The following is a 12,109-nucleotide window of genomic DNA, read 5'->3' as shown; positions in this document are numbered from 1 at the left end:
GATACTAGTGGAGGGGATGGGGGGGGGGGTGGGGGGGGAGGGGAGGGAGCAAGTCTTAAGGGGGTTGATGGGAAGAGTCACAGGGAGCACTGACTCCAGATAGCACTGTGTTAGGATTGAATCCAGGTGCTGGAACTACGAAACAGCTGCTCCACTAACCACTGCTCCCATCAAAAGGTCAGAACAGAAAGAATTCTCCCCATTGCCTTTTGAAATAACAGATGGTAATTTGTGACCCGAGAGGATAAATCTACACCGTAGAATGTTTCAGTCACAAGATGGAATTCTTGAAAACCTAACATTTGATGCCAGTTAAGAGTGTTGATCAAAATAAAGTTTCAATCAATATACCTCCAATTCAGGAGGACTGTTTAGAACAGATTAGAATTGAAATATATTATTCAACCATGCTGATCCTTTAACCAAAAATAAACTAGCAGCTCATTCTGCACCTTCTGCGGAAGTAACAATTTAGCTAATTAACTTCATCCTCATTGATTTGGATGCAAAGGAATGGGGGGGGGGGGGGGGGGGGGGTATTGTTCACAGGTTGTACGTGCAGAATTAGGCCATTTGGCCCATCGAGTCTACTCTGCCATTCAATCATGGCTGATCTATCTATCCCTCTCAACCGACATTCGACAGTCTTTTGCCTATAACTCTCGACACCTGTACTAATCAAGAATCAATCAATCTCTGCCTTTGAAATATCCATTGATGGGTCTGCACAGCCTTCTGTGCCAAAGCATTCCACAATTGTGTGAAAAAACTGTGGCAAACAGAAAGTGTTGATTTTGGAGATTTTACAACATAATTGCCAGTGAAGTGAGAACTGGTATTGCCAGTCAATACTCGGGATCATAAACCGGATTGCTTTAAAATTCCACTCAAATTCAAAGGGAGGTCTTACAAAGACATTCGTAATGTCTTACAAATTCAAAGGGGAGTTGTTTAGGCGCTAAACAAAACTGCTAGCAAGTTCTGGAATTTTCCTTTTAACTGCAGGCACTAGGACCATGTAGCACATTGTAATAATAGCAATTGGAACAGGGCCAAATGATGCAATTGTTAATCTGAACCAAATGTTCAACTTGCCAATGTTACACTGAAGCAGCAAGCAATTAAAGGGGCAGCAAATATTTGGTGTCAGTACCAAGTCAGAACCAAGTAAATGATGAAACTAAACATGATTTGAGTTTTGTTCTTTTATTTAAGTTGTACAAACTATAGAATAGCACCAAAGTATCAAAAAGAATGTGTTGAATGCAAATCAATACCAGTTCAAATGAAAAATTAGGCTGCCCTGCAGACCTGTTGGCCCCACCGAGGGGTATTTACACAATTACACAAGTTAGCACCAGTTTGTAAACAAAGTTTTTTTTAAAACCGCAGGAGATATCAAAATGGGCCCCATGCAGTACAGGTCCAGCTTCACACTTGGTTAACGTTGCACGTGTCTGGGAATGGGAAAGGCAACCGTATGCAGAGTCCCCCACCCTGGTGTGCCCGTTTAAAATCGCTCTGTGAATTATTTGTCCCCATTGTCAGATCAGAGCCCCGAGTGGAAACCTCTTCCCCTCCCTCCCACCCTCCAGCAGTGTCTATCACCTCAACATTCCTCAACGAACACCACGTTAGAACTGTACAGTTTTCTCTTGATGATTCGGAACCTGGGGCTGAGCCGGAGAGCTTGGCTGTACCCCGGGGTGAAGGAAGGGCCCGAAGTCAAGAGGTCCTGGACCTTGGACCAGAACCCCCCTTCCAGTCTCAGCACCAGGGCGAGCTCGAAGGTGGGCGCCAAGCTGCCGTCCACCACGATGCGGTCCACGTCCTTGCAAACGTCGCCATCCTCCACGCTGAGGTGCAGCACGGCTCCCCGCAGCCCGCAGGGCTCGCTGGCCGCCAGCCGCAACAGCTCGTCCGCCACCTGGGCGCTCAGCTCCTCCGGGATGAGCAGCTTGAAGCAGTGCAACGCCGCGCGTTTGGCCTCGCTCAGGCTCTGCTCGATCAGCTGCATCACGTCGGCACACAGCAATTCCTCGAACGGGTCGTCGGTGACCGAGTCCCGGTCCGACTCCAAACTCCCATAATCTGCAACATTTAGAGTGGCAACAGAAGGGTTAAAACACAGTCCATTCTGAGCGGAGAGACCAGATTAAAACTAAGCAAGTAAGTACGTTTATTGGCAAGTATTCACATACAAGGAATTTGCCTTGGTGCTCGCCCACAAGTAACAACATGGCATACAGTGACAGTTACGAATGACTCCGAAAACACTAAACATTAATAATAATAAAACATTCATGATAAAACACCACTGATCAAGCATGTGAACCAACAAAATACCAGATCAAAGGTAGGCTACAGATTTTCGGCTGTTGATTAGAGCAACTACTCGTGGATAAAAACTGTTTTTGATGTCTGGCTGTGGCAGCTTTGACGATCCGGAGTCGCCTCCAGAGGAACTAGCAGGGAGGACAACAAGGAACTGCAGATGCGGGGATTTTCCCAGCAAAACGCACAAAGTGCCGGAGGAACTCTGCGGGTCAGGCAGCATCCAGAGGGAATTTTAAGAAGGAACTGCAGATGCTGGAAAATCGAAGGTAGACAAAAGTGCTGGAGAAACGCAGCGGATGCAGCAGCATCTATGGACGACTTCGGCCCGAAACGTTGCGTATTTCCTTCGCTCCATAGATGCTGCTGCACCATCCACGGGGAATGGACAGGCGACCTTTCAGTTTAAAGGTCCCGAGCGAAAACATCGCTTATTTATTCTCTCCTCAGATGCTGTCTGACTCGCTGAGTTACTCCGTCACTTTGCGTTTTAAAACTACCACAAAATTGAGCTGCTAACAAATAAACATTGCTACAGGTAACGGGATTATTCAAACCAGGGTTATAAACAAATTTAAAGTACGCAGGACAGACGGAGCGGAAAAGTCCATTCGGCCCATCGAACATATTATGCCCCCCCCAACAGTCTCCAGTTTCCCCTCTATTGACTAAACTACCCCCAGTGTTAATTAACACCCGCGAGGAAAAGTAATGTTACATTAAGAGTGTAGGTAGGAACTACTGAAAGATGCTGGTTTTAAAGGAAGATAAGTCACTAAATGCTGGTGTAACTCAGCGGGTCGGGGCAGCATCTCTGGAGAAAAGGAATAGGTGGCATTTTTCACACTGGGAGTCAGGGAGAGAGGGAACCGAGAGATTGGCGTTGTGTTGGGCGGCACACACAAGACAATTACACCGGGTTTTTAAGAAGGAACTGCAGATGCTGGAGAATCGAAGGTAGACAAAAGTGCTGGAGAAACTCAGCGGGTGCAGCAGCATCTATGGAGCGAAGGAAATAGGCAACGTTTCGGGCCGAAACCCTTCTTCAGACTGAGCTTCAGACAATTACACCGGGGTCCTGCAATGATACTCACCGCTGTCAGTGTCCAGGCCGGGCTCGGCTTTGCCTTCGGGCTGGGACGGCGGCTGGTGGTGGTGGTGTTGAGCCGGGGAGCCGCCGGTCAGATCGGCGAATCTCTGCAGCAGCTTGCCCAGGAGGGAGCAGAGGCGGCGGCGCCGTGGGGGCTACAGCACGTCCGTGACACATCTCTAAGTGCGGTGGTGCCGGTGATGACTGGAGTGAGCAGAATCAACAACACGACTGTGCCAGGCGAGTGGCGGCAGCTGTGGCCGCCACATGCCTCTTATATTGGATACAGCATTGGATACACCCGCGGACCCGCCCACAGGTGCCTAGGCGGCAGTGGCGTCACACATCGCGTGACACACACCGATAGCACCCGCGCCCGCAATCCGTAAAGTAGACGCAGCGGCGCACATACCAGCATATACTCTACTGAAGAATGTCATTGATACACAGCGCGCACCGCAATCCATAGTAGGAGACGGGTCAGACTATAGCACACAGCGCCAGAGCGTGCTAACGATCAGGCACATAGCAGGCCGCTTACGCTCCAGACCGCCGGCTAGTCATACCGATGCCCATGCACTGCATTCCTCAGGATGGAGTCTGCATTCTCTTACACTCTAGTATGAGGTGAGTTATGCAGTCGCGAGAGCTTAGCTTATGATAGGATGTGACTATGCATGGGTGATGCAGCCAGGGACTGAGTGATGAGTCATGGTCATGCCTGGGTGATGATATGGAGGAAGGCTGTGCATGCAGCACGTCCCCCCCCCCCCCCCCCCCCCCTCTCTACCAAAGATTATAGAGCAGAACTCTATAATCTTTGCTCTCCACGTCGCTGATAGATCCAAAGGAACAGCAGGGCCGTTACAGTTTGGCACCAGCGCTGTCGCAGGAGCTGCCAGAGGTTGTAGGCACCACCCGCACTTAGGGGCTCCGACTCTGGGTTTTCTTGAGGTTTACTCCAGGAGCCTTTTCCATGACTGGATATGGCCACAAGGCAGTGGAGGTTTTAAATCAGAGTTTTCCCTCTCCTAGATGGACTGCCTTCCCAGGCTGACGAGCCCCATCTGCCCGAGACTCGTGGGGGCAGGAGCGTCTACCTTCCTGTGCAGGTCTATAGCACCTGCCCATTGCCCAAGCATCTGTCCTAGTCAGGCAAGGACAGAGAGCAACATAGGAAATAGGTGCAGGAGTAGGCCATTCGGCCTTCGAGCCAGCAACCCATTCAACATGATAATGGCGATCATCCAAAATCAGTACACCGTTCCTGCATTTTCCCATAATCCCTGATCCCTTCAGCCCCAAGAGCAAACTCTAACTCTCTCTTGAAAACATCCAGTGAATTTGCCTCCACTGCCTTCTGTGGCAGATAATTCCACAGATTCACAACTCTCTGGGTGTAAAAGTTTTTCCCCATCTCAGTGCTAAATGGTCCACCCCTTATTCTTAAACTGTGACCCCCCCTTGGTTCTGGACTCGCCCCAACATCAGGAACATTTTTCCTGCATCTCGACCTTTACGTTACCCATTCCCTCTCTCCAGAGATGCTGCCTGTCCCGCTGAGTTACTCCAGTATTTTGCGTCTATCTTCAGGCAAGGACAGAACAGGCAGAAATATGTAGGAAGTAACTGCAGATGCTGGTTTACACCGAGGACAGACACAAAATGCTGGAGTAACTCAGCGGGACAGGCAGCATCTCTGGAGAGAAGGAATGGGTGATGTTTCGGGTCAAGATCCTTCTTCAGACTGAGAGTCAGGGGAGAAGGAGACTGGATTATTGAAGGGCAAGGTGTGAAAAGGACTGATCAAAACACTATGATCAAGGAATTTTTGTTTCTATCTCCAGTCCTATCTCCAAAATGCTGGAGTAACTCAGCGGGACAGGCAACATCTCAGGAGAGCAGGAATGGGTGATGTTTCAGGTCGAGGCCACCAGGGGAGAGGGAGACTACCAGACTATCAGCATCAAGGTGTGAAAAGGACAGATCAAAGCAGACAATGGAAATGTAGAATGGTTCATTGTTAGCTGAGGGGGAGGCTGAAAACGAGGCATACAATCAGAAAAAATAATCAGGAGGACAGTGAACCTGGTCGGAGAACTAGGTGGGGGAGGGACACGGAGAGAGGGAAAGCAAGGGTTACTTTGAAGTTAGAGGAATCGCTATTCATATCCCGCTGGGTTATAAACTGCCCAAGGACAGGCCAAGCAGTGCTCAGCACCTCACTGTGGTCAGGATCTTTTAGTTTTGTTTAGAGATAATGTGTGGAAACAGGCCCTTCATCCCACAGAGTTAACATTCACACTATCCACACACGCACACACACTTAGGGACAATTTACAATTATACCGAAGCCAATTAGCCTCCAAACCTGTGCGTCTGGAGTCTGGGAGGAAATCGGATATCCCGGTAATAACGCCACGGGTTAGAAAGTACAAACTCCATCCAGACAGAACCTGTAGTCAGGATCGAACCTGGGTCTCTGACACTGCAAGGCAGCAACTCTACCGCTGTGCCACCCTGCCGCTCTCAGCTTTGTTCAGCTTTAAGCCTGCTTTCTTCGCAGGTCCCGCATTAAGTCTTTGCAGCTTTTTTTTTTTCTAGTATGGGGGGTTTATTTAAGCCTTTGTTTCAAATTTGCAGATCTGGTGTGCAGTTTGTTTGTGTGCAGTTTGTTCTGGGCCGGCAGCCAACAGCAGTTTGTGCAAAGGAGAGAGAGCGAGAGTGAGAGAGAAACAGCAAGAGCTGGGACATCAAGTCCTTGGCATTTGGCCAGCAAGCGAAAGGCTGTGCTCGTCACGTTGTTAATCAACTGTGTTCAGTACAGTATGCTTTCCCTTGCGGCTTTGCAGAAACCTTCATAACATAATCCGCAATGCAATGTCAAAGTAATGTGAGGCAGATGTGGATTGGTGGGGGGGGGGGGGGGGGGGAGTCTTATAGAACAGTACAGAAGATAGACACAAAGTGCTGGAGTAACTCAGCGGGTCAGGCAGTATCTCTGGTGAATTACTATCTTCGGTATCAAACCAGTGTCTGCAGTTACACAAAAATGCTGGAGAAACTCAGCGGGTGCAGCAGCATCTATGGAGCGAAGGAAATAGGCCTATTTCCTTCGCTCCATAGATGCCGTTGCACCCGCTAGTTTCTCCAGCATTTTTGTGTACCTTCGATTTCCCAGCATCTGCAGTTCCTTCTTAAACACAGTATCTGCAGTTCCTTTCTACACATAGAATGTACACAGGACGGATCCATGGGCCCACAATGTTTGTTCCCAACATATTGCTAAGTTAAACTGATCTCATCCGCCTGCACATGATCCATATCCCTCTTCGCTTCACACACTGTACTCCCATTTAGCCAAAAGCCTCTAAATGTCACTATTGTCTAAGTATCTTGATAAATAATTTTAAGTTTATACTGCAGAAAGCCCACAGAGCAACCAGCCCCACAAATTGACCCAACTGGGCATGTGCCATATTTGCATTTCAAAGTTAGTTTGCAATATTTTAATAATGAAGCATGAACAACTACATTTACAGGGGCATTGTCAGATCGTTCAAAAGCATCTTATAGTATTTACTCTGTATTAAGTACAGCGATTGTTCATGATCAAGCCAGCAAGCAGGTAGGAATAAAATAAACCGTTTGTAATTAGTTGTCAAATGTCGGCAGAACCTGCGATTATCTCATCAACAACATGCATTTACATTCAGACATGAGCCTCAAGAGTATGCAAAGGTGTCATCAGTGTGTGGAGATGCACAGTTGAACATTTGTTTAAGAAGGAACTGCAGATGCTGGAGATTCGAAGGTAGACAAAAAACTCAGCGGGTGAGGCAGCATCTATGGAGCGAAGGAATAGGCGAACTTCTTCAGACTGATGTAAGGGTGGGGGGGGGGGGAGAAGAAAGGAAGAGGTGGAGCCAGTGGGGAGGGAGAGCTGAGAAGAGGAGGAGAAATTAAGGACTACCTGAAATTAGAGAAGTCAATGTTCATACTGCTCGGGGAACATTTGGTGGGTTGCAAAACAAAAAATAAAGGCCCCAGTTTTAAGAGGTCAGCTGTGAAACAGTCCTTGAAAGTGGAGTCGAATTTCACTCCATTAACCTGACTACAAACAGGTCTGAAGAAAGGTTCCGACCCGTAGGTCAGTCTTCCTTTTTCCCCAGAGATGCTGCCTGACCCGCTGAGTTACTCCAGCGAAACGTTGCCTATTTCCTTCGCTCCATAGATGCTGCCTGACCCGTTGAGTTACTCCAGCATTTTGTGTCCACGATATAATCCAACATTTGCAGTTCCTTACTACACAAATATGGTGACTAGCATTTGTGTACAGTATTGAGGAAGTGTTCTGCTGTTGGCGGAACTGTGCATGAGGTGTTCAAACTGAAACCATACGTCTACGTTCTTGTATTGAAGCATTGTAGCAACAAGGAACTGCAGTTGGCGGTTGATGCACAAAAGGACACAAAATGCTGGAGAAACTCAGCAGGTCAGAAGGCATCTGTGGAGAACATGGAGAGGTGACGTTCTGAGTTGAGAGCCCTCTTCCGGCCATGAGCATTTTTTGAGATGAAGAAAGGCCTCCAGCACTGAAGACAGACACAAAATGCTGGAGTAACTCAGCGGGTCAGGCAGCATCTCTGGGGAAAAGGGATTGGTGACGTCTCATAAGTCATAAGTGATAGGAGCAGAATTAGGACATTCGCCCATCAAGTCAACTTCGCCATTCAATCTGAAGAAGGGTCTCGACCCGAATGTCAGCCATTCCTTCTCTCCATAGATGCTGCCTCACCCGCTGAGTTACTCCAGTATTTTGTGTCTACGTTCAATCATGGCTTGTCTATCTCTCACTCCTAATCCCATTCTCCTACCTTCCCCAAGAGGGGTCGGGTCATTGCAGCTTGAATATTTATTCCACACTGAATGTATCCAAAACCAACCAGTCAAGTATAATTGATAATGATAAAAACTGCAGGTGATGAAAATCTAAAATAAACACAGAAAACACTGGAAATACTCAGCAGGTCAATCCGTTCCACTCCCCACTGACGTGGCTGTGCCTGATCTGCTGAGACTATCTGGTATTTCTGATTTACTCCAGTCACAATTGCAGTACTGGTTTTAGGAGCTTATTACAAATTTGCTGCTGCAACGTCCATCTTCCAGCAGAGATTGTATTAAATATAAAAACATTGAGAGATCACGTGGCCGCAAACACTGCTGTAAAATGTGCAGGTTTTTCTTCTGACAGAGGAGCAGAAGTTGGTGAGTGGAATCAAGGAGTTCTATGGAGGGCAATTGACTTATGTAAATGCACTCCTGCTGACTGCAAAATCAGGATTGACGTGCAAGAATGTTTAGTTTAGAGATACAGCACGGAAACAGGCCCTTTGGCCCACCGAATCTGCGCCGGCCAGCGATCCCTGCACATTAACACTATCCTACACACACTAGGGACAATTTACACATACACCAAGCCAATTAACCTACATACCTGTACGTCTTTGGAGTGTGGGAGGACACCGAAGATCTCGGAGGAAATCCACGCGGTCACGGGGAGAACGTACAAACTCCGCACAGACAGCGCCCGTAGTCGGGAACGAACCCGTGTCTCTGGCGCTGCCTGTAAGGCCACAACTCTACCGCTGCACCACTGTGTGGCACAATTTTACAAAATTGATAGGCGTGGACAGGGAAGATTGAGTAGAAGTGTCACATACTGGAGGGCATAGCTTTGTGAAATGAGCTAAGTTTAAAGGAGATGTGTGAGCCTAGTGCTCTACACAGAGTGGTGGCGTCTGGAACACATTGCCAGGGGTGATGGAGGAAGCATACATGATAGTGATGTTTAAGAGGCATTTAGGCAGGCACGTGAATATGCAGGGTACGGAGAGATATGTGCTCATGCAGGTAGATGGCGTTAATTTAATTCAGCATCAAGATCAGTATGGACATTGTGGGTCTAAAGGCCTGTCATTTTGCACTAGGCATGAGTGCCTTGAGTTAATTAAATTGATTAAGATCCTGTTCCAGATCATGCAACAAACACGGGGGGGGCTCCCGATCTGAAACGTTTGACTGAAGAAAGGTCCCGAACCAAAACATCACCGATCCATGTTCGCCATCAATGTTTGTTGGCAACAACTGTTGTTAAGGCAATGATACTGGATTAGAATATCCAGCATCTTTGAAGCACCTTCTTCAGAAGGTCTGAAGTGCTTCAAGTTTCCCAACACCAAGGAAAGCAGCAATAAACACTGGCTTTGCCAGTGAACATCAGAGCCGAAGAATAAATAAAATAAAAAGCCGAAACTTGATAGTGAAACGTTGTTAGATTTTTTTTCTTACTCGGCTTGGCATCTGATTTACCACAAAGTTGACAGCATTTGACTGACAGAAGTTTTAACTGAATCCATTTATTTACAGTAAAAATACCAGAAAACTGTTGGTATTCATGCTGTATTGACTGTACAATTTTGGGCTCGCAAATCCCCTCAAGTGCTTTAGATGGTGAGCTGCTGAAGCAGAGGTTGGACGGAGTTATGTAGGTCAGAGCTGATAGTGGGAAACAGAGAGTTGGCGGGAGGAGGTGCAAGTGGTTGAAAGCTGCATTGGTGACAAGGAGCGATCGAACCTCAAAGGAAGTGGTGATGCTGGTTCGATGCAATCTGGTGCCGTGCGGGAGACGGAAATCTGATGAGAGAGATTTGGACGTGGAGTTTGCAAAACTGATTGGTGACGGCTCGCCTCGGCAGGAAGGTAAAATACACCAGAAGATCAGGAGGAGACACAAGGAACTGCAGATGCTGGATTCTTCAGTGAAATACACAGTGCTGGAGGAACTCAACGGGCCAGGCAGCATTTCGGGTGGGAATGGACAGGCATTCAAAAAGATAATACAGCTGCAGAAATCTGTAATAAAACTAATGATGCTGGACATTCTCAGCAGGTCAGGCAGCATCAGTAGAGAACTAAAAAGAGTAAAGCCCTGTCCACTGTACAAGTTCATTCAAGAGCTCTCAGCGAGTTTAAAAAAAAATCAAACTCGTGGTAAGCACGGAGATGAACGTAGCGGGTACGTCAGAGCTCGGGGACGTCTCTTAGCGGGTCGTAACGCTAACGGCAGGTACTCGGAAACGTGGTAAGCTCTGGAAGACTCATGAAGATTTTTCAACATTGAAAAATGTCACGAGAGCCCCGAGTACCTGCGAGCAGCCATTACTATAAATCTCCAAGTTCGAATCAGGGGAAACTCGGGAGAACTCTTGAATGAACTCGTACAGTGGGACAGGGCTTTGAATGATCCAGATTGTTGACTTCCTATAGAACTACCAGCTCCAGAGTATATTATCAAGTATGATGCAAGTCCGCCACAAACAATGAATTGTCATCTTAAAGCTTTATATAGTGTAATATTAAATCCGTCTGTTAATTTTGCATAGGAAGAAAAGTGCAGATGCTGGTTTAACTGGATAGACACAAAAAGCTGGAGTAACTCGTGAGTCAGGCAGCATCTCTGGACAAAAGGAAAAGGTGAAGTTTCAGTCATGACTTCACCTGAGTGAGGGCTTATGATGTATTTAAGTTTGTACTTAATCTATGAACACCGTTGATAACGATAGTACCTCCACCAATATAAAGCAATTTTGGCCAACGAGAGTTGTTTTTTTAAATGTGCTATAGAAATAAATTGACTTGACTTGACCTGAAAATCACTATCCTTTTCTCCAGAGTTGCTGTCTGACCGATACGATACGATACAATAGAACTTTATTGAACCAGGAGGGATATGATCTGCCAACAGTCATAAAAAACCACAGAATTACTCTGGCTTTTTGTGTATATCTTCTGTTAATATTGCACATGTACAGCATAGAAACTGGCCTTGTGGCCCATCCCATCCATGTCTGACTACACTATTCACATTTGCCCACATTAGGCAGGTATCTCTCCATGTCCTTCATATCCAAGTGCCTGTCCAAATCTCTTTTAAAACATTGTAATGTATCTGCTCTACCACTTCCCTGGCAGCTCATTCCATAGAAGAACTATAGGTCCATGAAGGATATAGAAAAACAACATATCCCTCAGACCACCTTTAAATCTCTCCCTTCTCATCTTAAATTGAAGCCCCTACTTTAAACTCCCCCCACTAGGAGAAAGACTCTGGCTTACGAGCCTATCCATGCCCTTCATTATTTTTAAAACTTCTTCTAGGTCACCCCTCAGCTTCCTAAATTCCAGTGAAAATAAACCAAGCCTTTTGAATATCTCCTTATAAGCGGTTCTATTCCTCTTCAAATGTCTAGCTAATCTATTCATAACTGTTAACTGGTCCCTGCTTCAATTACAACTCTAGTGGTGGAACCAATGGCTTCAAAAGGCAAAAACAGAACGATGAAAGAACTCAGCCAGTCAAAAGGCATTTGTGGAACAAACTCTTCCTGCAGGGCGCCTTCCCTGAAACGTTAACTGCTTTCTCAATTTATTTAAAAGAGACTTTCTACAAGAAATACAAAAAACAGCACATTCATAATATGCCTGGTCTATACATTCTCGCGTTGCCAGGACTGTGCATGTTTGCGAATGCATTCTATGTTCAAAGCACCAATGCCTGTCATGTGGCCTCTGTGGAAGTACACTATTCAATGTTTTCAGTGGCTGTGTCACAGGACCCGG

At 46.7% G+C, this 12,109-nt stretch overlaps 2 protein-coding genes across 2 annotated transcripts in view; both read right to left on the bottom strand.

Annotated features, from left to right (window-relative positions):
- Positions 1 to 1,190: 1,190 nt before the first annotated feature.
- On the bottom strand, positions 1,191 to 9,886 carry ddit4 (DNA damage inducible transcript 4). The gene is made up of 3 exons (XM_033012549.1): positions 9,866 to 9,886; positions 3,429 to 3,579; positions 1,191 to 2,091 (listed from the first exon to the last, which is right to left on the bottom strand). The coding sequence occupies exons 1-3, from the start codon at positions 9,884 to 9,886 to the stop codon at positions 1,610 to 1,612; spliced, it is 654 nt and encodes a 217-aa protein (XP_032868440.1). The 3' UTR covers positions 1,191 to 1,609.
- A 47-nt stretch (positions 9,887 to 9,933) lies between these two features.
- spock2 (SPARC (osteonectin), cwcv and kazal like domains proteoglycan 2) overlaps positions 9,934 to 12,109 on the bottom strand; it is a 104,996-nt gene continuing 102,820 nt past the window's right edge. The window contains exon 5 of the mRNA XM_033012548.1: positions 9,934 to 9,985. Coding sequence (XP_032868439.1) covers positions 9,934 to 9,985 — 52 coding nt within the window. The remainder of the gene's footprint in view (positions 9,986 to 12,109) is intronic.

The sequence above is a fragment of the Amblyraja radiata genome, chromosome 37, assembly GCF_010909765.2.
Source record: "Amblyraja radiata isolate CabotCenter1 chromosome 37, sAmbRad1.1.pri, whole genome shotgun sequence".
Classification (NCBI taxonomy): Eukaryota; Metazoa; Chordata; class Chondrichthyes; order Rajiformes; family Rajidae; genus Amblyraja; species Amblyraja radiata.
This window is presented reverse-complemented; position numbering and strand designations above follow the sequence as displayed.

Coding starts and splice junctions, on each gene's coding strand:
- ddit4 (XM_033012549.1), bottom strand. CDS start 9,886: ATGAATACCAACAGTTTTCTG. Junction 3,580..9,865: donor TGAATACCAACAGTTTTCTG/GTATTTTTACTG, acceptor GACGTGCTGTAG/CCCCCACGGCGCCGCCGCCT. Junction 2,092..3,428: donor CGGCCTGGACACTGACAGCG/GTGAGTATCATT, acceptor TAAATGTTGCAG/ATTATGGGAGTTTGGAGTCG.